The sequence below is a fragment of the Silene latifolia genome, chromosome 7 (assembly GCF_048544455.1).
Source record: "Silene latifolia isolate original U9 population chromosome 7, ASM4854445v1, whole genome shotgun sequence".
Taxonomy (NCBI): Eukaryota; Viridiplantae; Streptophyta; class Magnoliopsida; order Caryophyllales; family Caryophyllaceae; genus Silene; species Silene latifolia.
Window position 1 is genome coordinate 61,928,498 of NC_133532.1, and position 22,746 is coordinate 61,951,243.

General features: G+C 36.7%; 2 protein-coding genes across 2 annotated transcripts; both read left to right on the plus strand.

Moving 5' to 3' along the window:
• Positions 1-2,373: 2,373 nt before the first annotated feature.
• LOC141592233 (polygalacturonase QRT3-like) lies at positions 2,374-6,256 on the plus strand. The gene is made up of 3 exons (XM_074412837.1): positions 2,374-2,977; positions 3,288-3,539; positions 5,046-6,256. Exons 1-3 carry the CDS (start codon positions 2,723-2,725, stop codon positions 6,066-6,068), a joined length of 1,530 nt encoding a protein of 509 aa, XP_074268938.1. The 5' UTR covers positions 2,374-2,722; the 3' UTR covers positions 6,069-6,256.
• A 2,867-nt stretch (positions 6,257-9,123) lies between these two features.
• On the plus strand, positions 9,124-18,019 carry LOC141592234 (UDP-N-acetylglucosamine diphosphorylase 1-like). Its single transcript, XM_074412838.1, has 15 exons — positions 9,124-9,521; positions 9,656-9,710; positions 10,089-10,240; positions 11,082-11,121; positions 11,635-11,727; positions 11,811-11,920; positions 12,014-12,088; positions 13,665-13,704; positions 13,823-13,905; positions 14,288-14,365; positions 14,645-14,788; positions 16,247-16,314; positions 16,789-16,903; positions 17,214-17,370; positions 17,700-18,019. Exons 1-15 carry the CDS (start codon positions 9,327-9,329, stop codon positions 17,795-17,797), a joined length of 1,503 nt encoding a protein of 500 aa, XP_074268939.1. The 5' UTR covers positions 9,124-9,326; the 3' UTR covers positions 17,798-18,019.
• Positions 18,020-22,746: the final 4,727 nt, after the last annotated feature.

A 22,746-nucleotide genomic window follows, 5' to 3' on the forward strand; every position in this document is an offset into this window, starting at 1 on the left:
GTTAGATCAATCGGGTGGGGTTGGTTTTGCCAGGTCTAGTTAGAGTCGGGCTACATTGGGTTTGGATCATATCAGATTATCAGGTTATGACTACATTCTGATTCAGTTAGTTGGTCAATATTTAGCTTGGGTTCAAATTGGGTTGGATCATTCAGGTATATTTATTAGGTTGGGTTTGGGTCACATTTTGACCGGGCTGTATCATTATCGGGTACGAGAAGATGCTCACCCACCATCCAACAAAGGACCATCAGATCATTCACGAGCCATTGCCCATTGGGAAACAATTGATAGAAAGTTTTTCATTGGGTTGGGGTTAGACCTGACAAAATTGACCCGATTCGACAGTTGAACTCAAGACCTGAGATTGACCCCAACTCGAATTAGCCCGACCCAATTTAATCCGATCCGACTATTTATTGTTACAAATTGATTATTATCCATAAATAATTTAATAATAGTTGATCTAAAAATGAGTCAAACGTAAAATGACTCAGACCGACCAGAACTAGAACCCGAACCCGACCCTGTTGACCCTTTTGTCAGGCCTAGTTAGGGTGTATACCCAAGCAAAAAGAGGTAAACAAAACAGTTTGAACAAGATGTGGGAAAACACTGTAATACCTACCACGGTTTTTTGGGTTCTGTCACTCGACCGAATAGGGCTAACTCGGCCGAGTAGTATGTCGTGTGTTTTCTGGTCAGGCTATTGTCCAGGAACACTCGGCCGAGTATGGTAATACTCGGCCGAGTAAGAGGTACTCGGCGGAGTACTCTCAGTCCGTTATTTCCGCGGTTTGGTTAAGGATGATTAGAGTTATAAATTACGTTTAACAGTTTTACTTTTCACTTTTTACCAAAATCTAAATCATTTCTACGTTCTCTAATCATCCCTAATCTCTCCCAAGACCTTTGATTGTTCGTGAGTCTTTGTTCATCTCTCTCTCGCGTAAGTTCCGTCGGTAAGTAACTAGTCTTATATCTTTTGTTAGTTTTGTCTTTTAGGGTTTTACCCTAGTATTGGAATTTAGGGGAAAAGGGGTAATTGCATGTTGTGATTGGATTGTTGTGATTGTTGTTAGGTGGAGAATTTGTAGAAGAACGTTTCCAGCTTCCGCCTATAGACTCGTATTCGGATTTGTGCTAAGATAGGGTTTCCCTACTCAGTTGATTGCATAATGAATTTAAGATGTGGTGATTATGATTGTAACTGTATGATTACTATTGTGTTGGCTTGTCTTTCTTGTTTATTGGAGTTGTGGTGGATTGACTATGTTGATGAGGTGCGTCCTCGGCTGAGTGAAGTCACTTGCGGGAGTGGCTTCACGCCCTTGATTCGCCCCTTGTGGAACTCGCCACAAGGGGAATGTGAACATTAAGGAACATGGGTTGTTACTCGTTGTGATGAGCGGGGCTTAGGTGGGCAAGGCTGCGGTCCCCTACTGGCGGTGAGGATTATCTGTTGTTGTTTGTGTATATTACTTATCTTTATTATGCTGGACTACAAACTTAAGTGTGTAGTTAGTTATGAGGCATGATTGGCAATGGAGAATGGTTGTTGTTTTGGTTGTTTGTGTATATTACTTATCTTTATTATGCAGTGAATTGACCCCGTTGTTGTTTTGTAAAACTGTAGTGATCCATTCGGGGATGGTGAGCAGATTGTGACAGGCGATGGTTGACTTTAGCTGCGGGGACGAGGATGGTTTGTCATCACTTCGAGTCTAGCTTCCGCTGTTACGAGTTTAGATGTTTTGGTTTTCAGTTGTATTAAGATTTTATACACTTTCATTTTGGGTATTTCTTTGAGACAGTGTAATAGTTAAACTTTATACTTTAATAAATGTTTCTGAATGGTTACTTTTGATATACTAACCTCGGGCAACCGTGATGGTAACAGCTTCTCATGGTAGGGTGGTCTTTGGTAAGGCACCTTGTCACCCCTGGGGTGTTACAAACACGCTCATCGCTCGTATCAAGATTAATTTAAATGACAAGCTGGGATTACGAATCTCCTTGCTTTGAGAGTGGAGGCAGCTTTAAGCGATCAAACAACATTTTCAAATTCGCTTGAATTTGAAAATTATGTAAAATATTTACCTTTTATACATTGTAAGTTCCAACATTTTAATGATGTATATCATCCGGTGTTCTGATTCAAGCCGGCTAACACCAGAGTAATGGCAAAACTCTCCCTTATGAGTTTTAACATTTTGGCATTTGAAAGCGCTCGAATTCGAAACCTCTGATTAAAGTAGAACAACCTAATCTTACCATCGAAAGTTTCAACATATAGTCAAACAATATAGTCATATTTAGTAAGTGGGGAGTTTGGTGTGGATCAAAGGGAGTATATAAGGAGAAAGCAGGGGAGAAATTAATTGTCCAAGGCAAAGAGATGTGCCATAAAAACAAGGTTTTGAAATCCCTGAAAATCATAAGGAATAACAATAGTTCCATTAAAATCACCTAAACTAACTCAAGGGTGTTTAATGTATGAGCAAAGGAAAACAAGTCCAATAAATTAATACTCCCATTTTTCTTTGCATTAATCCCTCCATTTAGTTAGCCCTTTCTCTTTCCATGCATTACATACATTTCTCCTCCAATTCCAACACAAATCAAACAATATATATATAAACACATAAACAATGACATTCTTTTCAATTGCTCTCTCTTTTAGTGTTTGAACTACAAAATCGTAAAAGAAAAGAGAGAACAAATGAAGGTTTCGACAATGGTGACAAGGGCACTGCTTCTACTACTCAACATTTTGATAATCATAGAGTTAATGGGTCATCTTTTGGTTATTGAAGTTCATGGTGATAATTCATTTGGTAGATCAATTAGAGGTCATTTTTTTCATCAAGGACAAGTTGTTGATCATTATGTTAAGAAAATGGAGGCCTTTAAGGAGTCGATTTCTGCTCCACCTTCCATGTTAATATCACCTTCCCCTGCTTTTGATCCTCCCATGGTGAGTACTCTACTACTCCAATTCATTACTTACATGCAATATGACATGTTTACATTTTCAAAACAGTGTGAGTGCGGAGTCAGAATTTAAAATTTCAAAACAATTAAATAAATCTATAGATATAATTAATATATTTCATTTTTCGTTACTTAATGAGGCCCTAGCATTTGCTAGCATCTCAATTCTTGCCAGAAAAAGCAAGAATTGAATGTGTAGATAGAATATGTAAAGTTTTTCTAAATTCTCCAAAAAAAAAAAAAAAAAAACGATTGTGGGAAAATTATTCGATGAAAAAGTGAAATGAATGCAGGGGCAATCAAGAAGTGGACGGGTGTACCATGTAGCGTCGTATGGAGCGGACCCAACAGGGAAAAGCGATAGTACGGAAGCCCTGCTAAGAGTGTTTACTGATGTTAGCGAGAGCGTAAACAACAACAACAACAATGGGTATTTAATGGAAGGCATTACTAACCTTGGTGGGTTAGAGATTAATCTTGACGGTGGTACTTACTTAATTTCTCGTCCTCTTCAATTTCCTACACTACATCTTGGTAATATCTTGGTACGTCCATACACATTTCTTGATTTTGTACTGCGTTTTTTTTGACAAATTAAAAATCTCTCATTATTTTAACAAATTAGTCTACGTTTTTTTGCTTATGTTTAATCTTCTAAAAGATCAAAGATAAATTATATACGGAGTATTATATTTGTGTATTTGTAGGTTTATGAAATAGAGGTGAAAATAAGTATAAATTCCATTAAATGTGTTATGCTTGTATAATCAGTGATATAATCCTATTTACCGTGAAGTTATGATTGAAAGTTGGTGTTGTAACCATTTCCACACTGATTTGTATCACTAGACCATTTTTTTTAAAATAAAATATTCACCAAAATTATGTCAAGTGAAATACAGTTGCATTATTACTGTAGATCTGTTCGGTTTCAAATCGGATTAAAATAGGTTCGATTTATATCAGGTGGACCTTAATTTGCGTTTCAGTTCGAATTTGATCGGGTTTATTTAAGTTAGCAACTTTAATCGGTTTTCACTATTTTGAGTCAGATACGGTTCAAGTCAGGTCAATATCAGTTCAGTTGGGTCTTAGGTCATAGTTTTCTTGAGCCAAGGGGAAAAAAAGTTAGCTTAAATGTATGAAGTATACTTTAAATTTGAATGTATAATTCATAATACCATTAATAAATAAAGAATCAATGAAAAAACACCTAAAATATTAGTGTTTTAATGAGAAAATAAATATTTGTAATTCAGGTCAATCGGTTTAATTCTTATCAGTTCCGATATATTCAGGTTCCGGTAACATTCGGTTATTATTGAATTAGCTCAGTTTCTATTCGATTTGGATTGAGTCGGGTTTCGGGTACATGTTACTCATAGCGAGTGTTCCTTCGGTCATTAATTCAGATATTTTCGATCGATTTTTCGGGTTCGAGTTTATTTTGTCAGGTTTAATTATTAGTAGACTTGACAAACGGGTCACGGGTCAGGATCGGGTCGGTTCAGTTCGGGTCGGGTTGTTTCGAGTCTCGGATGTTTTTCAGGTATGTTGGCCATGTCATTTTCGGCAAGAGGGTCTGTTTATTTCGGGTCCTTGTCATTTTTGGGTCAATGATTAAGAAAGAAAAAAGTTGTTTAGTATTATTACCTATTTTTAGTTAGTTTTGATAATTGATTCTTTATTTTTAATGTAAATAATATTAAGTGTGCTTTTAATCAGTCATTTCAAGTCTTTTTGGTCAATTAGAGTTATATTTTATTGGGTCATTTTCGGATCGGGTCATTTCGATTCGAGTCAGTTCCAGATCAACAAAGCTCAGGTCATGTTCGGGTCGGGTCAATTCGGGTTTCAGATCACCTTTGGGGTTTTCTAGTTCAGGTCAATTTCGGGCTTGAATCAGCCTTTTCGAATCGGGTCAATCGGGGGTCGGTTTTGCCAGGTCTATTATTAGTAAAATTTCTGCTTTTATAATATTTCAATTCAATTGCTAAGGAGTAAGAACACGTACGTATATCGGATGTTTAATAAAGTTTGTTGTGAAACAGATACATGGAGGAACACTACGAGCATCAGACAATTTCGGCACCAACCGCTATCTCATTGAACTTTCGTTACCATCATCTCCTCAAAATCTTATTACTGCCTCTTCTACATCATCCTACAACTTTGAGTACATAACATTTAGGGACTTAATGTTGGATTGCAACTTCAGAGGTGGCGGTATTCTCGTCACTAATTCCCTTCGAATTGGCATTGACAATTGCTTTATCACTCATTTTATGACCGAGGGAATTCTCATCCAAAGTGGCCATGAGACCTTAATTCGGAGCTCGTTTATAGGCCAGCATATAACCGCCGGGAATCATCCAGGGGAAAGGAACTTTAGTGGGACAGGAATAACCTTGAATGGTAATGACAACGTCGTTACTGATGTAATGATTTTTTCAGCCGAAACCGGAATTATGGTTTCCGGTCAGGCTAACCTTCTTTCTGGGGTACATTGTTATAACAAAGCCTATGGTTTCGGAGGAACTGGAATTTATTTGAAGTTACCGGGATTAACTCAAACTAGGATTGTGAATTCTTACTTGGATTATACCGGGATTGTGGCCGAAGATCCTTTTCAACTCATAGTTTCCAACAACTTTTTCCTAGGAGACGCTTTCATTTCATTGAAATCGGTCAAGGGCATTGCTCGTGGAGTCAATATTGTCGATAATATATTCTCAGGATCAGGAAAGGGGATTGATATTGTACAATTAGACGGGTCTTTTGGGGACGTTGATCAAGTTTTGGTAGACAGAAATAACGCAAATGGGATGAACATGAAGGCGACTATTGCACGAGCAGCAGTGAAAGGGAATGCAACTTCATGGACGGCCGATTTTAATGGAGTTCTTCTTTTTCCTAACCTCATTAAACATGTTCATTATACGTTAAGTACGGATGGTGAATCTTTTCCTAGTTACGCTTTAAGGAATGTGTCGAATAATCAAGTAGTAATCGAGTCTAATTTAGTCGCACCCACGAGCGTATATGTCACAGTTGATCAAGGAGGTGGAAAATGATTACTTACTCAATTTAGATAATCACATTAGTCATCTTTGGTTGTTGGATAGTAGTGGTTAATGTAAGAAGTCTCAACCTTTTTTTCCTTTATGTGGAATGATGTGAGATCAAGTGTAATTAAACTATACGGAATTCTAAATTTATGCACATGAAAAAGAGATGACAAAGAAGTTGGTTTCTTTAGTAATGCCATTTGTAGTGATATATATGTGCTTTGCTTGTGGGTGCACGCACTATTGTGCTTTTCTTTGCTTGTGACTTTTTCTCCTTGAGGAAGTTGTCCAGGATAATGTCTGAGTAGAAAATTCAAATGAGGCTTCAACTATTGCTTACAACAAAGGTCATAAAAATTCTCGGAAGTATCTTAATGACTTTACAAACTAAGCTAGTTGACATATGCAGCTAAGTCTGCTTGTTAAATCCTTAAATTTAATTACTCTTTATGTCATAACTTGTTTTAATTTCGGTTAAACCAATCCTGAGGTTGAATGCAAATTCGAGTTGTACCTGACTTTAACTAATTTGAGTAAAAAGCTCACGCTTATATTAGAGCACTCTTTGGACTTTTTTCTTTTCTTAAATTTTATTGTTAGTTTTACTTATATGTCACTCGATTAATAGATTTGAGAAAAATAAAATAAACAGAGCTCATGTTGACGGTAAGTGTTTTATCAAGTTAGACTCAAATTTCAACCTTTTAGGTTTGACAAACTAACTAATTTCTAATCCACCTATGACCTATGCTGTGTGTTTTCAAATTGCAAAGGTTGACAAATATGTTATAGCATACTTTTAAATATGTAACATTAAATTTTCATATTTAATTAATTAGCCAATCTATTATAATTTTTAGTTATTTTGATTTTTTTATACTATAACGTCAATAATTACGTTATCTATCAAGTAGATCTTAGACGAATTATTATGAAACGAACTAGTTGTTGTATTATCAATTGTATTGAGTCATTTCCAAGTTACAAGTCGTTTTAATTTAAATTTATACGAATTGATTTGACCTCAACTTTGTTTGTTTCACTTATAGTCTAGGTAGCACTAAAATGAACACGTAATACGGCATCCCATGAAATTTAGGACACGAGACACGTTATTTTAATTTAATTTAATTAAAAAAAGTATTTTATAGTTATAAACGTACGGTTTTATTTTTGTTAAAGTATTTGATATCATTTTTAATTCCTAAAGCCCATCTTATAAAGTATCCTATAAATTAAATTAAAAAAAGTAAAATGTGACAATCACTTCATTTTTAACTAAAGCCCATCTTATAATCAACCTCTTTCGACATTTCATTCCTCGTCTAAATAATATCATTCACCTCCAATTCAACTCATCCCACCAAGCTCTACCATAAAATAACTCTCATATCATTCCCTAGAAGGTGTGTCAAAAATGTGTCAAAATACTATGGACACTTGTCTGAGATGTGTTTAAATACCACGAAACCATACCCAAACAAATTAAAAAAGTTAGACACGGCTTTATTGGCGTCTAACACGTTTTGGCGCGTGTCCCACGAATATCGGTGTCCGACACGGTGTTCGATACAGTAATATTAGTTAAGTGAAGTGTCGTGCTACCGTTATAGTTCACCAACTTTTATTTATAGATGTTTTTGAACCATATTTCAAACCGAAAAATTCTTATATCTTCCGAAAGGACGGTCCTTTTACACTTAAATTCAATCTACCAAATGAAAGACCAAATTTTTTTTCTTCAAAGCGTTTCAATTTATTTGAGTCAAACCCAATCCTTCCGGATTGGCTGGCGTTAGATGAGGAAGACTGCGACCACCTACTCGTGCATGGTGTCTTTGTTGGTGCATGGTGCCCACGGGTCCTTCATTGATGGGTGAATGAATGAATATTGATTGAGTACATCACATCTATACATGTATTCTTTACCTCATTTGTACGTCTAGAAAGTGAGAGAGAGTGAGATATCCTACCCAAAACACCAACCGTGACATTGATTATTTGTCTGACGCCCTTCACGTCTTTCACAACTCGATCTAAATCTACCTCTTCCCTTCACTCATTATTTTACTTCTACTATTCATATACTCCCTCGGATTCACAACCACTTCCCCACTTTGTTTTTTCGGATTATTCGGATAACTTTTTTTATTTTTTTTGAGAAGGTTTGTATGGTCCAAATTTAACTTTATTATGGGCTCGCTTGGAATGAGAGTAATTATTAAGGGAGTAATAGAGCTAAAATGAACTAAAAAATGGAGGGAAGGGATGATGATGAGAGATAGAAATGGATAGAAATGGGGAAATATAATGTAATAGTTCCTCCATTAGGGGGTAATAATTACTTGAGGGGGGAGGTAGGTAACAATTACCCCCCTAATGGAGGAACTATTACACTATATTTCTCAATTTCTATCCATTTCTATCTCTCATCCTTATCTCTTCCCTCCATTTTTTAGTTCATTTTAGCTCTATTACTCCCTTAATAATTACTCTCATTCCAAGCGAGCCCATATATAGGGATAGTAAATTGTGCCGAAAAAAAAAAATTATTGTGAATAGGTTAAAAAATATAAAAATAAATAATGTAATATACTTCCTTCATCTCAATTTTATTATTATTTTTTTTGCTTTAAAATTTGTTGAAATTATAGTCTCATTCTAAATTGAGTAATGAAAATATTTGATCATACAATATTGTCCTAGAGGCCCTTTCTAAAATGTTCATTTAAGATGGTATATCCGTTTTAACTTTAAAACGGGTTAAGTGTTACACATAAGAAAAACAAAATACATTGAGATTAGCAAAAAGACTGCCCTGTCTATGCAAGTAGTTATTTGACCGGTTTTTATCTTAATCTTAAAACGGATATTAACTCTTAGGAAGACCTATTGAAAAAAGAAAAATTCCGAGAGGATGTTACTCCTTACAATCAAAGGCAATCTATCAAATAAAATATTATAATAATTTAGGTGTAAGGAATACCGTCCTTCCAGACACAAGAATTTTTTGTGAAAAAAAAGAAGAAAAAACAAAAGTTGAAACTTGGAGAATCCGCCTGGTGAGCGGGTCTTCCTTGCTGTGTAGCTTCGTTGCTTGTATAGTTGTATTGTATTGTTTCTTTCCCGACACAACCAAACACATACCTTAATTGCCACTCTCTGTCTATCTTTCTTCTCTATCTCTTCTCATTCATTTCATTCATTCATTCACTGACTCACTCACTAACCACCGACACTCCACTCCAACTCACTTCCATAACAATGAGGGAACCATCTTCTACAACCACCACCGTCATCGAAGCAGCACCTGACAACAACCTCGAAGAAATGGCAGCCGCAAATGCTCCTCCTCAATCCCTCCTTGAACGTCTTAAGGATTACGGTCAAGAAGACGCTTTCGCTTTTTGGGATGATCTTTCTTTAAATGAACGTCAACACCTCATCCATGACATCCAGGTCAATACTCATTACATTACAATTCACTGCAATGCCATACAATTACGACGTTATCACTATTATATTCCTCCTTCCGTTTCGCCAATTCTTATTCTTTTGATCTAGATTACTATTTTTTTAATGTTTTGTTTCAGACCTTGGATCTCTTACGGATTGATCGGATCATCCGATGTTCCCTTCGCTCTCAAGGTTACCATCTCAGTTTTTTCCGTTATTTGTTTACCTTTTAGGCTTATTATTGGGACTTTTTGAGGTACTCATATTTTTTAATGAAAGGTAAACAAATGATTGTAGTACAGATAAAAAAATTGACTGGCACGGATAGGAGTGTAATTAATGATTTAATTGTGTTGATGATGTGAATTGGTGTTCCTGATTGAAAATTTGAAATCAATTGGGTGCAAAAAGATGTGGGAAATTTTGGGCAATTAGCTGATCATCAATGGAATATTTAATGTTGAATTTTGATAGTCTGGTTTTGCTTTTTGGATATGTAATTAATGTTGTTGATTGGTGAGTGATTGTGATGAATATTGGGAATTGATGGGAAATTTATTGGGTTTTTAGGATTGCCAATGGCGGCAATTGAGCCGGTGCCGGAGAATATGGTGTGCACGGTGGAGGAACGGTCGGTGGAAGATAGGGAGAGGTGGTGGAAAACGGGTCTTAAGGCCATCCATGACGGCAAGTTGGCTATCCTCCTTTTGTCTGGTGGACAGGTATTCTACTTTTAATTAAATCATACACAGTTGTTTGTATTGATGTATATTTTGGGACTATTCAGTATTCCGTACTTTGTACTCCGTATTTAACATTTTTGTAATGAGAGTGAAAAGGTGAAATTGGATAACCAAATAATTGGGTGTAGGATTTTACTTTCTTAGTGGTAATCATGATTATATGAAAAAAATTATTAAAAAAATTCAGATTCTTCAACTTTGTGTTGATATGCGTTGCTTTTTGGAGTTGCAATCATGATAATCCATTTGTTATATTATGATTATAACCTGATTAAAAGTTTAATGAATAAGTGCATTTTCTACTATTTTTTTTATGCTTTTGAGAACAAAGTGGTAGATCCTTTTTACTTTACTGTCATATTAATTTATAATACAGAGATATGAATACTTATAAGGTACTGAGTGATTCGGAATAATTTTATCCGCAATAATTCATACATTTAGGCCTAGTGTATCACTCTCAACGTTATATATATTGGGTTCTCTGCATGGTGTTTTAAATCAGTCGTGGCGGCGTGGCGCCGTAATTAAGGGCTGATACCACCTCAAAATTGCCGTGGTAACCATCAAAATATCTAAACAAAATGTGATGTGATGTTACTGCCGTGTTGTGTCCCAGATTTAATAGGCTAATTCTCACTGTGCATCTTCTGTTTTCTAGCATTTATTGGGACTTTTATTGCCAGAGAGACATGTAAACAAACAATCATGTAATCAGGGATAACATTATTTGTTAGGATTAGTCCCCTCTTCGGGTTAGCTTTAATTTACATATGCTGGTATAAAAGTGATAGCGAGATGTGCTTCAATGTCAATGCAGGGAACACGGCTTGGAAGTTCAGATCCTAAAGGCTGCTTCAGTAAGTAATAAACTTATTTCTGAACTATAAAGTTCTGGGTAACGTGTGTGCCGATGAAATCCTCGTTTCAGAAGTCCATTTGCCTTGATATTTGTTTTGGACTGGCTGTTTGAATCTTTCATGGGGTGTTGTAAATGAGCCCTTGTTTCTGCAAAATATATTTTCATTGTGGTTTTGGATCAATTTGAAAAAATTGCTGTTTTTGTAGTGTGCACTGTAGTCCAATGAGACTACCAGTGATGTTGTTTGAACTTTGAATTGATGTATAGCTGAGCTTTATTGTCAAAGGACCACAGGCAGGCAATGGCAAATTTCTTCTCTCCCCTCTCCCAAAATTAGGATGTGGTGTTGATAAAGCGGTCTTCTCTTGCAGTTGCATTTGCTTCCATTTTGTTATGAAATGCTGATGAAGACAAAATATACACGAATCCTTTTTGCACATTTTTTTTCCATATACTGGTTTAAATTTTTTCGCTTATTGATTTTAGAATTTTAATTTGAATCTCATTTCAGATATTGGACTTCCGTCTGGGAAGTCACTCTTCCAGCTTCAGGCTGAGAGAATTATATGCATTCAGAATTTAGCAGCTGAATTTGTGAGTGAGGGTAAGATGTGTTTCTGTGGTTCCTCTTAATCCGTAATTAACTCTATGAGATATCTTAATCATTTTACTAATGGTACTCTCCAGGCGCGGCAGGAGTGCCTATCCAATGGTACATAATGACCAGCCCCTTCACTGATTTACAAACACGCAAATTCTTTGAAAGTCATAAATACTTTGGCTTGGAAGCTGATCAAGTATGCATTTCCACGTTACCACTTTTGACTAACGCGACTTTTTTAATTTGCAGAGTAAGTTAAGTTTATTTATAATAGCTGTTTTTTCCATAGGTAACCTTCTTCGAGCAGGGTACATTACCTTGTGTTTCAAATGATGGAAGATTTATCATGGAAACTCCTTATAAAGTACGTTCTCTATCAATCCTAATTCCTATACTCTCTTGTCATGTGTCATCAGCACAAAGCCTTTGAATAGAACTTGACTTTGGAAGAAAAAAGGAGTTTCTACTTTCTAGTCCTTTGTGTTGTGGTTTCATGTATTTCACAGATTTGGATGTTAACCAGTAAACTTATCCTTCGATACACTGTTGGTGGACTTTTTTTTTTCCTGCAAATTTGTCATACTTGATTGTTTTCCATTAACTCCCTTAACCATGGTATAAACCCCCGGTATTGGTCGTCACGGTTGCTATAAAGTTTGCGAAATATAGGTATCAAGGTGTCGGATTTATAACGTGACAGGCCATGGCTGTTGCGCCCGTAGTTTTAACTTTACTAATGCATTAATCTTCGCGTCTTAATTTGAAATTTAGTTGCTTTTCCATGTCTGTAGCAGCATGTAGGCCAGCTACTCTCTCTGAAGACCTCTATTTTCAAAACCGATGTACACTATAGTCAATAGAGATATTGGTAGTATCTTAAATCGTGGAAATACGGGTAATGCAATAGCGACATCTAGGAACAGCGGTTGAAGCAGCTGAGATGTTGACGTTTTTACTATGCTGAGGTGTATAACGGAAAATAATATAACAGCTTGGTGTTACTTAATGTAACGAGATGATTCGTTTATCATGCGGTTAACTTAATAAAGTATTGAGTATATTGTCAATGTTGAAGTTAGTAAACTAGGTGTTGGCTGGAAAAAGGTGGTCAATATCTTCCAATTTATCGAAATGAGTTCATCTGGCATAGCCTTTCTTGTTTCTGAATCTATTTTGTAAATTTGCAGACATCTATGTACCTTATCTGTTCTTTTTCATGATTTCCCATTTTTTTAAAACTTCCCCTCACTTATTTTGGAAATTGAGAAGAGCACGTAGAAACGGAGGTTACTATCTATATTCTATTATCAGATTTGTGCACTTTTTTTTTTTTTTTTTTTTTTTTTTTTTTGAGGCATGAGGTAGAGGTAGGAGGACGTGGGTTAGATACTTTCTATGAAGAAGCTTGGTAGGCTTACCACTATTTCATTGTGCCCCAGTTCTTAGTGGATATAATTGATCGTTTTTTTGGAAAACCAGAAAAGTTTAGTGTCTAATACTCTAATGTCTAGGGGGCTTGCTACTGACTGAGTCAACCATAAAAAAAAGGGTTCAGGATGATGCTTTGATCCAATTCATAGTGTTATCGACTTGGTGATATTCTATTATCAGATTTGTGCACTGTTTTTTTTTTTTTTTTTTTTTTTTTTTTTGAAGCATGAGGTGGAGGTAGGAGGACGTGGGTTAGATACTTTCTATGAAGAAGCTTGGCAGGCTTACCAATATTTCATTGTGCCCCAGTTCTTAGTGGATATAATTGATCGTTTTTTGGAAAACCAGAAAAGTTTAGTGTCTAACACTCTAATGTCTAGGGGGCTTGCTACTGATTGAGTCAACCATAAAAAAAAGGGTTCAGGATGATGCTTTGATCCAATTCATAGTGTTATCGACTTGGTGACTATCAGTTAATGAATTTATTGGTTATTAATTGCTATATTCAGGTGGCAAAGGCTCCTGATGGAAATGGAGGAGTTTACACAGGTTAACCTTTCTTTGGATCTTCACCCCTTAACTTCCCTATATATGACTTAATAATCTTATAACTGCATATGGTTGGTTCTGAGTTCTGACTATTGACTACTGACTCAAATATTTGCAGCCCTAAAGTCTTCAAGATTATTAGAAGATATGGCTTCACGGGGAATCAAATATGTGGATTGCTATGGAGTGGACAATGCACTCGTAATTACTAATCCTTAGGCAGTCTGCCAACCCATCTATTTGATACTCCCTCCATTCAACTCCACTTTGCAACTTTGGTTTTTACACGGATATTAAGGAGCGGATTAAAAAAGGTATTAAAAGTACATGGGGAAAGAGAAAGAAGAGGTTTAAAATATTAAAAAAACATAAAGGTGGGGTTTTATGGTGGGTTAGTGTGGGGTATGGGTGACATTTTTTGTAAATAAAGATTTTCAATAGAATTGTCATTTTTTTAGCCAAATAAGGAAACCTGTAAAGTGGAGTTGAATGGACGGAAATGGAATACATGTAAAGTGGAGTTGAATGGAGGGAGTATGTGTTTTAGTTAGCTTAGTGGTGTCCTCTTTGTTGGTAATAACAGGTGCGAGTTGCGGATCCCACTTTTTTGGGCTACTTCATGGATAAAGGTGTTGCAGCTGCTGCGAAAGTTGTGAAAAAGGTAAACTGCCTGCCGATTAATCTATAATATTTGCTGAACTTCCTCTGAGCAATCGGAGTAAGTTCTGTACATTGTTAACTGTTCCGCATCTACTTTAGATTAATACGTCTCTATTTTTAATGAAATTTGACTATGTTATAGGTTAGGTTCCAAAGTGAAAATTTCCAAACCCTGTCCCAAACCTTAGGACACTAAAGTGGATATATTAATTTTTTTTTGTTTTTACGTTCTGAAAGATTAAGTTGCAGAAAATCTTTATCATGTTTTTCTGATTTACAGGCCTATCCACAAGAGAAAGTTGGTGTCTTTGTTCGACGTGGAAAGGGCGGTCCTCTAGGCGTGGTTGAATACAGTGAGCTAGATCCCTCAATGGCAAGTGCAGTTAATCAGACTACTGGACGGCTTCGCTATTGTTGGAGTAATGTATAGTAACCCTATTCCTTATCACTGCATTTTTTTTCAGCGAAGTACTCAAATGTTATCACTTTTTTAACCAGTGACTTCTAAACGGCTAAACTACGTTGACTATGTTTCTTCTTGGTATTTCAACTGCACAAATTATTACACATGTCTAGTATGCAACTGAATTTTAACTCTATTATATTTTGCATTGGGTTTCTGTCATTTCTCTTCTGAGCTAAGTAGTAATCGGATTTGATTTAGAGCCTTCTTATTTTTTTTACCACATGTAATCACGAATATTGTTTTTGTTCATCGAAAGTTTGTGCATATTCTGTCAACATAGAGCCTTCAACTTCTGCTCTTGTAAGAGTTCTGAGTTTGGAGAGCTCTTGAAAAATCCTGTCTCCATTGTCATCATTTTCTTTTTTCCTGCTTTTGTTTTCTTTCGTTCTGATTTGTCTATTATTTGGCATTGCTAGAAACCTGTATTGTGGATTATTGATCCTTGGAGTGATGAACATATTTTAGAGAAAGCTTTGGGCATCTTCTCTTTATTTTACAGGATATTGATAGATACGGTAATAGGAGATAAATGTTTTGGGCAAAGTAGATTGATACTTCCCAACATTTAATTAGCTATTAGGGTGTGTTAATGGTCTATGAACTAATGTTCCTTTTTAGGCTTTTAGTTACTGGCAATCATTGTTTCTAAATTGCATTACTCAAAACATTGGTTCTTTTCAGGTCAAATGTCAACTAGCCTACTTTTACCTATCACTGTTCTTTGTATTTTTAGTTGGTAGGTTGAATGGACCTTGATCTTTGCTAATCCATCTCTTAGTCGAGGTGGCATAGGATCGTTTAGCATGTATTATATTTCAATGAAAAACTAACATAAACTCGCAATGATGCATAATTGGACACCTACATCAAAATAACACCTTTATACAGAGCAAATTCTAGAGAAGAGAACCAGGCCTTAAAATGAATAGTCTTCCGGAAAAACACCAATTCCTATTTTTTTTATCTAGTCTTTTGGCCTAATTGTCATAGTAGTACTTGTTAAAACAATTATGAACACTGGAATCTTTATGGTAATTGAGCAAAAAGACGGCAAACATTTTGGCTTAGGAAGAAATTTTTAGTGAGCTATGTTCTTTTGGATATATATTTCACTTATTAATGTTTATCTGAAAATTTTGCTCTCGGGCTGTTATTTATGTTCAGGTAAGGGTGGCGCGTCTTTTGTAACATTAGCTTGATTGAAATGATTTTTTGAACTGGCATAGGATGCATGTAGTTTAAAATTGTCCAATTGCTTGATTTTATTATAATTGATAGTTGGGTTTTCATGCTATGCAGTGTCACTAATCTTAAGACTTCAAAAAGTAAAAGAACTTAAAGGTGTTCTGTTTGTGGTATACATTAAACCTCATCAATCATTGTTCTTAGCTTGATACCATGTTTTCACATCTGCAGGTGTGTTTGCATATGTTCACCTTGGATTTTCTTAATTCTGTGGCAAATGGTCTCGAGAAAGATAGCGTGTAAGTGAAATATTGTCTGCATACTATTGGGACTTGCAATACCATTACATTTGGTTTGAACGTAAATACCTTTTCTTTTCCCCCTGTCTCTTTCGGAAAGACCCTTTTGTAGTAGCGATGATCCTACGCACTTCAGACCTCCCCGGATTCTCATTAGGAGGTGGTAGTGGTGGTTAATGATTCTCTTATTCATATGAAAATATTTCTGTTCACTAATTATAGACATTTTATTTTCCACCCACAAACTTTAGCAGGGCATTGTTATCGTATGTTAGGGTGCGAATTCAAACTTTTAGGTTGAGATTGTAAACATTTTGAAAAACAAATCTCCCTAAAACCTTAAAATGGTCAATAATGGTCATCTATATCTTGTATAAGCTATGGATTTCCTGCTTTATGACTTCATGTCAAAGTGATTGGATGTCCCTATTTATCCACTCATGTAGTAATTGAAGCATTTTGTTTTACCTGCAGTTACCATTTGGCAGAGAAAAAAATTCCATCGGCTAAAGGTTATGCAATGGGACTGAAACTTGAGCAGTTTGTTTTTGATGCCTTTGCATATTCCCCTTCGACAGCTCTCTTCGAGGTGATTGTTAACTTGCTCTTTAACTTAGCTTGTAACCTGCTGTACTTCAAAAACCTGATATTTCATAATGATGGAACATGTTTAAGTAGAAGTTCTATCCACTTGAATATGTCTTTCATCTGTATCATTTTAGGATGACAAATTGTCCAAATAAGTTGCATGTTTTGGTCAATACTTTTTTTTTTAGGTTGGCCGAATTGCCAATGGCCTTGTGAACGGGTGTTATTATCCATCTAAATGATAAGACCGCCCTATGTAATAAATTGTTATAGATAAATGAGAATGTGATATATGTTTGTTTCATTATCAGGCTATAAGAGAGGAAGAATTTGCTCCTGTGAAAAATGCAAATGGGTCAAATTTTGACACCCCTGATAGTGCTAGGCTGCTTTTACTCCGTCTTCATGCTCGATGGGTGATTGCTGCTGGAGGGTTTTTAACCCACTCCGTGCCTATATATTCTACTGGTAACTAAATTCTTCTCCCCATAATCAAAATTTTCCTAACTTGTTAAATATTGGTTTTCAAGAGAAATGGAGCGGATAGCTTATTATTCTTTAGTTCCGGATTATGATGGAATAAAAGTAAAATCGCCACTAAACAAACTAGATGCGCTTAATTTTGTTTTGAAGTAGCAGTTATGTGGTGCGATTCTTGCTGCCCCTCTGTATATATAGACGCAGAGGTACATTTGCATACATCTGACCTCAAACCTCATCTTGTCCCGTCATCTGTGGGAGCCCTTGTGTCACTTGGTAATTCTGTTATCTTCTCGTTAAAATATTGTTGCTTTCAGGCGTTGAAGTTTCACCATTGTGCTCTTATATGGGGGAAAATCTTGAAGCTATTTGTCGAGGGAGAACATTCCACGCACCTTGCGAGATCACCTTCTAGTTTATGTTTTGTATATCAACAATTTTTTTTCCCATTGGCGATATATCATGTACTGAAAATATACAGGGTTATATGTAATCATGAGTTCAAGTGGCAGATGTAGCATTAGTCGTGGCTTGCCAAATCGCTTCTAATTTCTGTATGTATCCTTGTTAAGGGACTGATGATCAATGATGGTGTACAATAAATACGAGGAAACCGAGTTTTTTTTTTTTGGTGGCACTACTCTCTACTTTCCTTGGTGACTGGTATTAAAACTTCGGCTCTGATACCAAAAGGGACACCGTATAAAGTGAAGGTATGTTCAAATCACGATACAGATGTTACGTGAATCGAAGTGTGCCGAAACACCACGTTGACAATACACTCCAAATCTCCAATGGTACAAACTTCACCTTCTACGACCATACAAACCGCATCATTGTTGAAACTTATTTTGAGATCTTCCATTTTCCCAATATTATTAGATGTTTGTGCCTTGAAATCAACTGCATGATTAAAGCGAATTTCCTGTTGTGATGAAGAATGTCGTATAAGTTAATGTTGTTGTTGCAAAAACGAAGCAGTAACAATAAAAGGAGATGAGATCAGAATATATAACCGATTCGTAGTGACGTGGTACGGAGGTCACTGCCTTGAAAACTATTTCGGCACGACCGTGGTGGCGATCAGCAGTTGCCGGTAGTCCCCCAAGGATTTACACTACAACGCTTAAACCCGCCCACTCGAGATTAAGAGCTTTGGAACAATATATTACTTTACCCAGAAATTATAAGAGAAGAAGAGAGGAGGAGATTGTCATGTTTCTCATTGACTGTGTATAAAATGATGAGCAAGAGCTCTTATTTATATAGAAAAGGAGAGGAGTTAGTGGAGCCAAAACTGCTCCCTTAAACGCAGCAGTCAACTGAGTAAATGAAGGAGCAAAGCTCTCAACCCACTAACAGCCTTTGACTGACTAAGTCCAAAACAGAAAACACATGACAAAACCGCGGCCCAAAAAGTCCCCCAAGGATTTAAACTACAGCGCTTAAACCCGCCCACTCGAGATTAAGAGCTTTGGAACGATATATTACTTTACCCAGAAATTATAAGAGAGGAAGGGAGGAGGAGATTGTCATGTTTCTGATTGACTGTGTATAAAATGATGAGCAAGAGCTCTTATTTATACAGAAAAGGAGAGGAGTTAGTGGAGCCAAAACTGCTCCCTTAAACGCAGCAGTCAACTGAGTAAATGGAGGAGCAAAGCTCTCAACCCACTAAAAGCCTTTGACTGACTAAGTCCAAAACAGAAAACACATGACAAAACCGCGGCCCAAAAAGATAGGCACAGCCCGCCGCAGGCGATTGCCAAATCCCAAATCCCAAATCCGGGCCGGGCTCGGGCACGGCGCGTGCGCGCGCGTGTGCGAGCTGAATTAAGCACCTCGCAAGGCTTCCACAAAAGCCCCCCTTGACCCACTAGTGATATGGTAAGGAGGGTGGGTACATATAAACCCACAAGACTCTCTTTTCCTCACCAATGTGGGACAATTGGAAACACTCAAAAGGCAAAAAGCCCCTATATTTTCCAACAATCCCCCACTAGGGGCGCCAGAGACAGAAAAAGAAATTCCTAGGTAAAGGAAGGATTGGATACTTAGGTATCAATATCTTTCGATTTGAATTGACACTTTAGTGAAATGAGGAAACAACTTACTTACAGCGAAAGAATATCTTGCGATTTGAATTCCTAGCTGAGCTTTGGTCGATACCACCCCCCCCCACAACACATATCATTCCTTCAGAAATAAGATCGTTCCGCGTTTCAAAGTGCAACGCGCTCTTTTAGAGCTATGCGTTTACCTCGGTACTAATAGATGTGTTCAGAAGACTTTTCATAGTCTAATGATCGTTACACCTACGTAGGTGACTCAAGTGCTTCTCAATAGCACTTCTCACATGAGTCATTAAGGACCTAAGTCCAACCTGGTGTATGATTCATCAAGTGCGTCTCAAAAGCACCACCATAAAGGCTATGAATCATAAAACGCCATAGGAATAGAAGCTTTGGACCTAGTCAAGTCTCACTCTTGACCTAAGGACTTAAGCCCCATTCCCCTCGACGTATCAACGACTAGTCTCCTAGCCAACCCTTTAGTAAAGGGATCAGCAAGATTGTTTTCGGACTTCACATAGTCCAAAGCAATCACTCCATTGTCTTGGAGTTGTCTAACTGCAGCGTGCCTTATTCGAATATGTCTCTTTTTCGAATTGTAGACACTATTCTTTACAACACCAATAGCAGCCTGCGAGTCACAGTGCAGGGAGACCGGTGTTAGCCGTCCGCCCCACACCGTATATCGGCTAAAGGTTTTTCAACCATTCACCTCTTGTCCCGCCAACTCAAGAGCTATGAACTCGATTCCATGGTGGAGCGTGCGATACAAGTCCGTTTAGAGGACTTCCACGATATGGCACCTCTACCCATGGTAAAGACATAACCACTAGTAGAACAAATCTCATCGTTACCTGCAACCCAGTTCGCATCACAATATCCTTCTAACACAGCAGGAAATTTACCATAATGCAAACATAAGTCAACTGTTCTTTTTAGGTATTTTAGTAAACGACGAAGAGCATTCCAGTGTTCATTACTAGGGTTATGTGTATAACGACTCAGTCTACTAACCGCATAAGCAATATCTGGTCGAGTACAGTTCATTAAAAACATCACACTACCTAGGATTTTAGCATACTTTTCTTGGGAAACACTCTTGCCAAGTTTTTACAAAATGGTACACTAGGATCATAGGGTGTTCTAGCAAGCACATCATCAAAGCAGTTAAACTTTCTCAACACTTTTTCAACATAATGAGATTGACTTAGACAGATTCCATTGGAGTTTCGGATGACCTTAACTCCTAGGATAACATCGGCTTCTCCTAAGTCCTTCATCTCAAATTGTGATGACAAAAATTTTTTGGTTCTAATTATCACTTCCAAATTATTACCAAGTATTAACATGTCATCAACATATAGGCATATGATTACACAATCAGACCCCATCATTTTTTAATAAACACATGAATAAGAATTGTTAACCACATAGCCATTACTTATCAAAGTGTTGTTAAATTTCTCATACCACTGTTTAGGTGCTTGTTTCAGTCCATAAAGAGACTTGTTCAGTTTACACACTTTACTCTCTTGACCCTCAATCACAAAACCTTCAGGTTGAGACATATAGATCTCTTCCCTTAGTTCACCATTCAAAAAAGCAGTTTTAACATCCATCTGATGTATAACAAGGTTATGAATAGCAGCTAAGGCGACAAGAGTCCTAATAGTCGAAATTTTGTGTAAAGCCTCTAACTACAAGTCTAGCTTTGAACCTCTCTATTGTACCGTCGGGTCTCATTTTCTTTTTAAAGATCCATTTACTTGTAATGGGTTTACTACCTTTAGGTAAATCAGTCAACTCCCAAGTCTGATTTGACACAATAGAGTCAAGTTCACTTTTAATAGCATCTTTCCAAAAATTAGCATCAATGGATTTCATTGCCTCACTATACGTTTTTGGGTCATCTTCTATTAAAAAGGCTGAAACAAATTCATCACTAGTACAAACAGTGTATCCATGTTCAGACAGCAAAGTTGAAACAAAATCAGCTCCAAAGTTCTTTGGACATCTAGGTCTCTTAGTCCTTCTAGGTTCAACAACTTGATCAATAGAAGTGCTACTACTAGCATGTGAAGAGATATCAATAGATGTAACAGGTAAACTAGGAGGTGAATCAACATTCTTCTGTAATGGGAAAACATGCTCAAAAAACACAGCCTCTCTAGCTTCAGATATAGAACGATCACTTAAAGACATGAATCTATAAGCATAACTATTTTTTAGCATAACCTATAAAAACACAATCATAGGTCTTTGGTCCAACGGTAGGTCTCCTAAAGTCTGGTAAACCCACTTTAGCCAAACACCCCCATACCTTAAGGTAACTCAAGTTAGGAGGATAGCCCTTCCAAATCTCGTAGGGTGTCTTGTCAAATTTCTTATGAGGTACATGGTTAAGAATGTGACAAGCCGATAGAATTGCTTCCCCCCACATATCGTCAGATAGGCCAGAACTTAAAATCATAGCATTCATCATCTCTTTTAAGGTTCTATTTTTTCGTTCAGCTACACTGTTAGACTGAGATAAGTAAGGTGGACTAGTCTCATGTATTAAAACGTTAGCAGCACAAAAGTCGGCTAGATAACTAGATTTATACTCACCACCCCTATCAGACCTTACCCTTTTAATTTTTCTGTCGAGTTGATTTTCGACTTCATTTTTAAAGTTTATAAACGATTGTTCTGCTTCATCTTTAGTCTTAAGAAGATAGACACGGGTGTACCTTGAACAGTCGTCTATAAAGGTGACATAATAATTCTTTCCACCTCTACTTGCCACATTTTTGAAGTCAGCTAGGTCGGTGTGAATTAACTCGAGAAGAATCGTATTTCTAAGTTGTGACAGGTTTACTAGGTTTCTTTGTGAATTTAGCCTCAACACAGCTAACACATTTAGAGAATTCTTGACTCGTCAAACTTGGAATTAACCTCATAGTTCTAAGTTTTTTAATATAGTCAACATTCACATGACCTAATCTACCATGCCAAACATCAATAGACTCAGCAATATAAGCAGAAGTAGATGCAATATTATTAAAAACTGAATCAGTGTTCAATACAAAAAGACTCCCAAAAAGATAACCCTTGCCCACAAATTCCCCATTACGCGACATTACAACCTTGTCAGCCTCAAAAATAAGTTTCAAACCAGCTTTGTTCAATAAGGCACCAGACACGAGGTTTCGACGCAATGAGGGTACAAATAAAACATTGGTGAGAGCAAGTGTTTTCACCGAGGTGAGTTTGAGAAAGATCTTGCCTTTGCCTGTGATCATTGCAGATGAAG

Coding starts and splice junctions, on each gene's coding strand:
- LOC141592233 (XM_074412837.1), top strand. CDS start 2,723: ATGAAGGTTTCGACAATGGTGACAAGGGCACTGCTTCTACTACTCAAC. Junction 2,978..3,287: donor CTGCTTTTGATCCTCCCATG/GTGAGTACTCTA, acceptor AAATGAATGCAG/GGGCAATCAAGAAGTGGACG. Junction 3,540..5,045: donor TACATCTTGGTAATATCTTG/GTACGTCCATAC, acceptor GTTGTGAAACAG/ATACATGGAGGAACACTACG.
- LOC141592234 (XM_074412838.1), top strand. CDS start 9,327: ATGAGGGAACCATCTTCTACAACCACCACCGTCATCGAAGCAGCACCT. Junction 9,711..10,088: donor ATGTTCCCTTCGCTCTCAAG/GTTACCATCTCA, acceptor TTGGGTTTTTAG/GATTGCCAATGGCGGCAATT. Junction 17,371..17,699: donor CGTGCCTATATATTCTACTG/GTAACTAAATTC, acceptor TGTTGCTTTCAG/GCGTTGAAGTTTCACCATTG.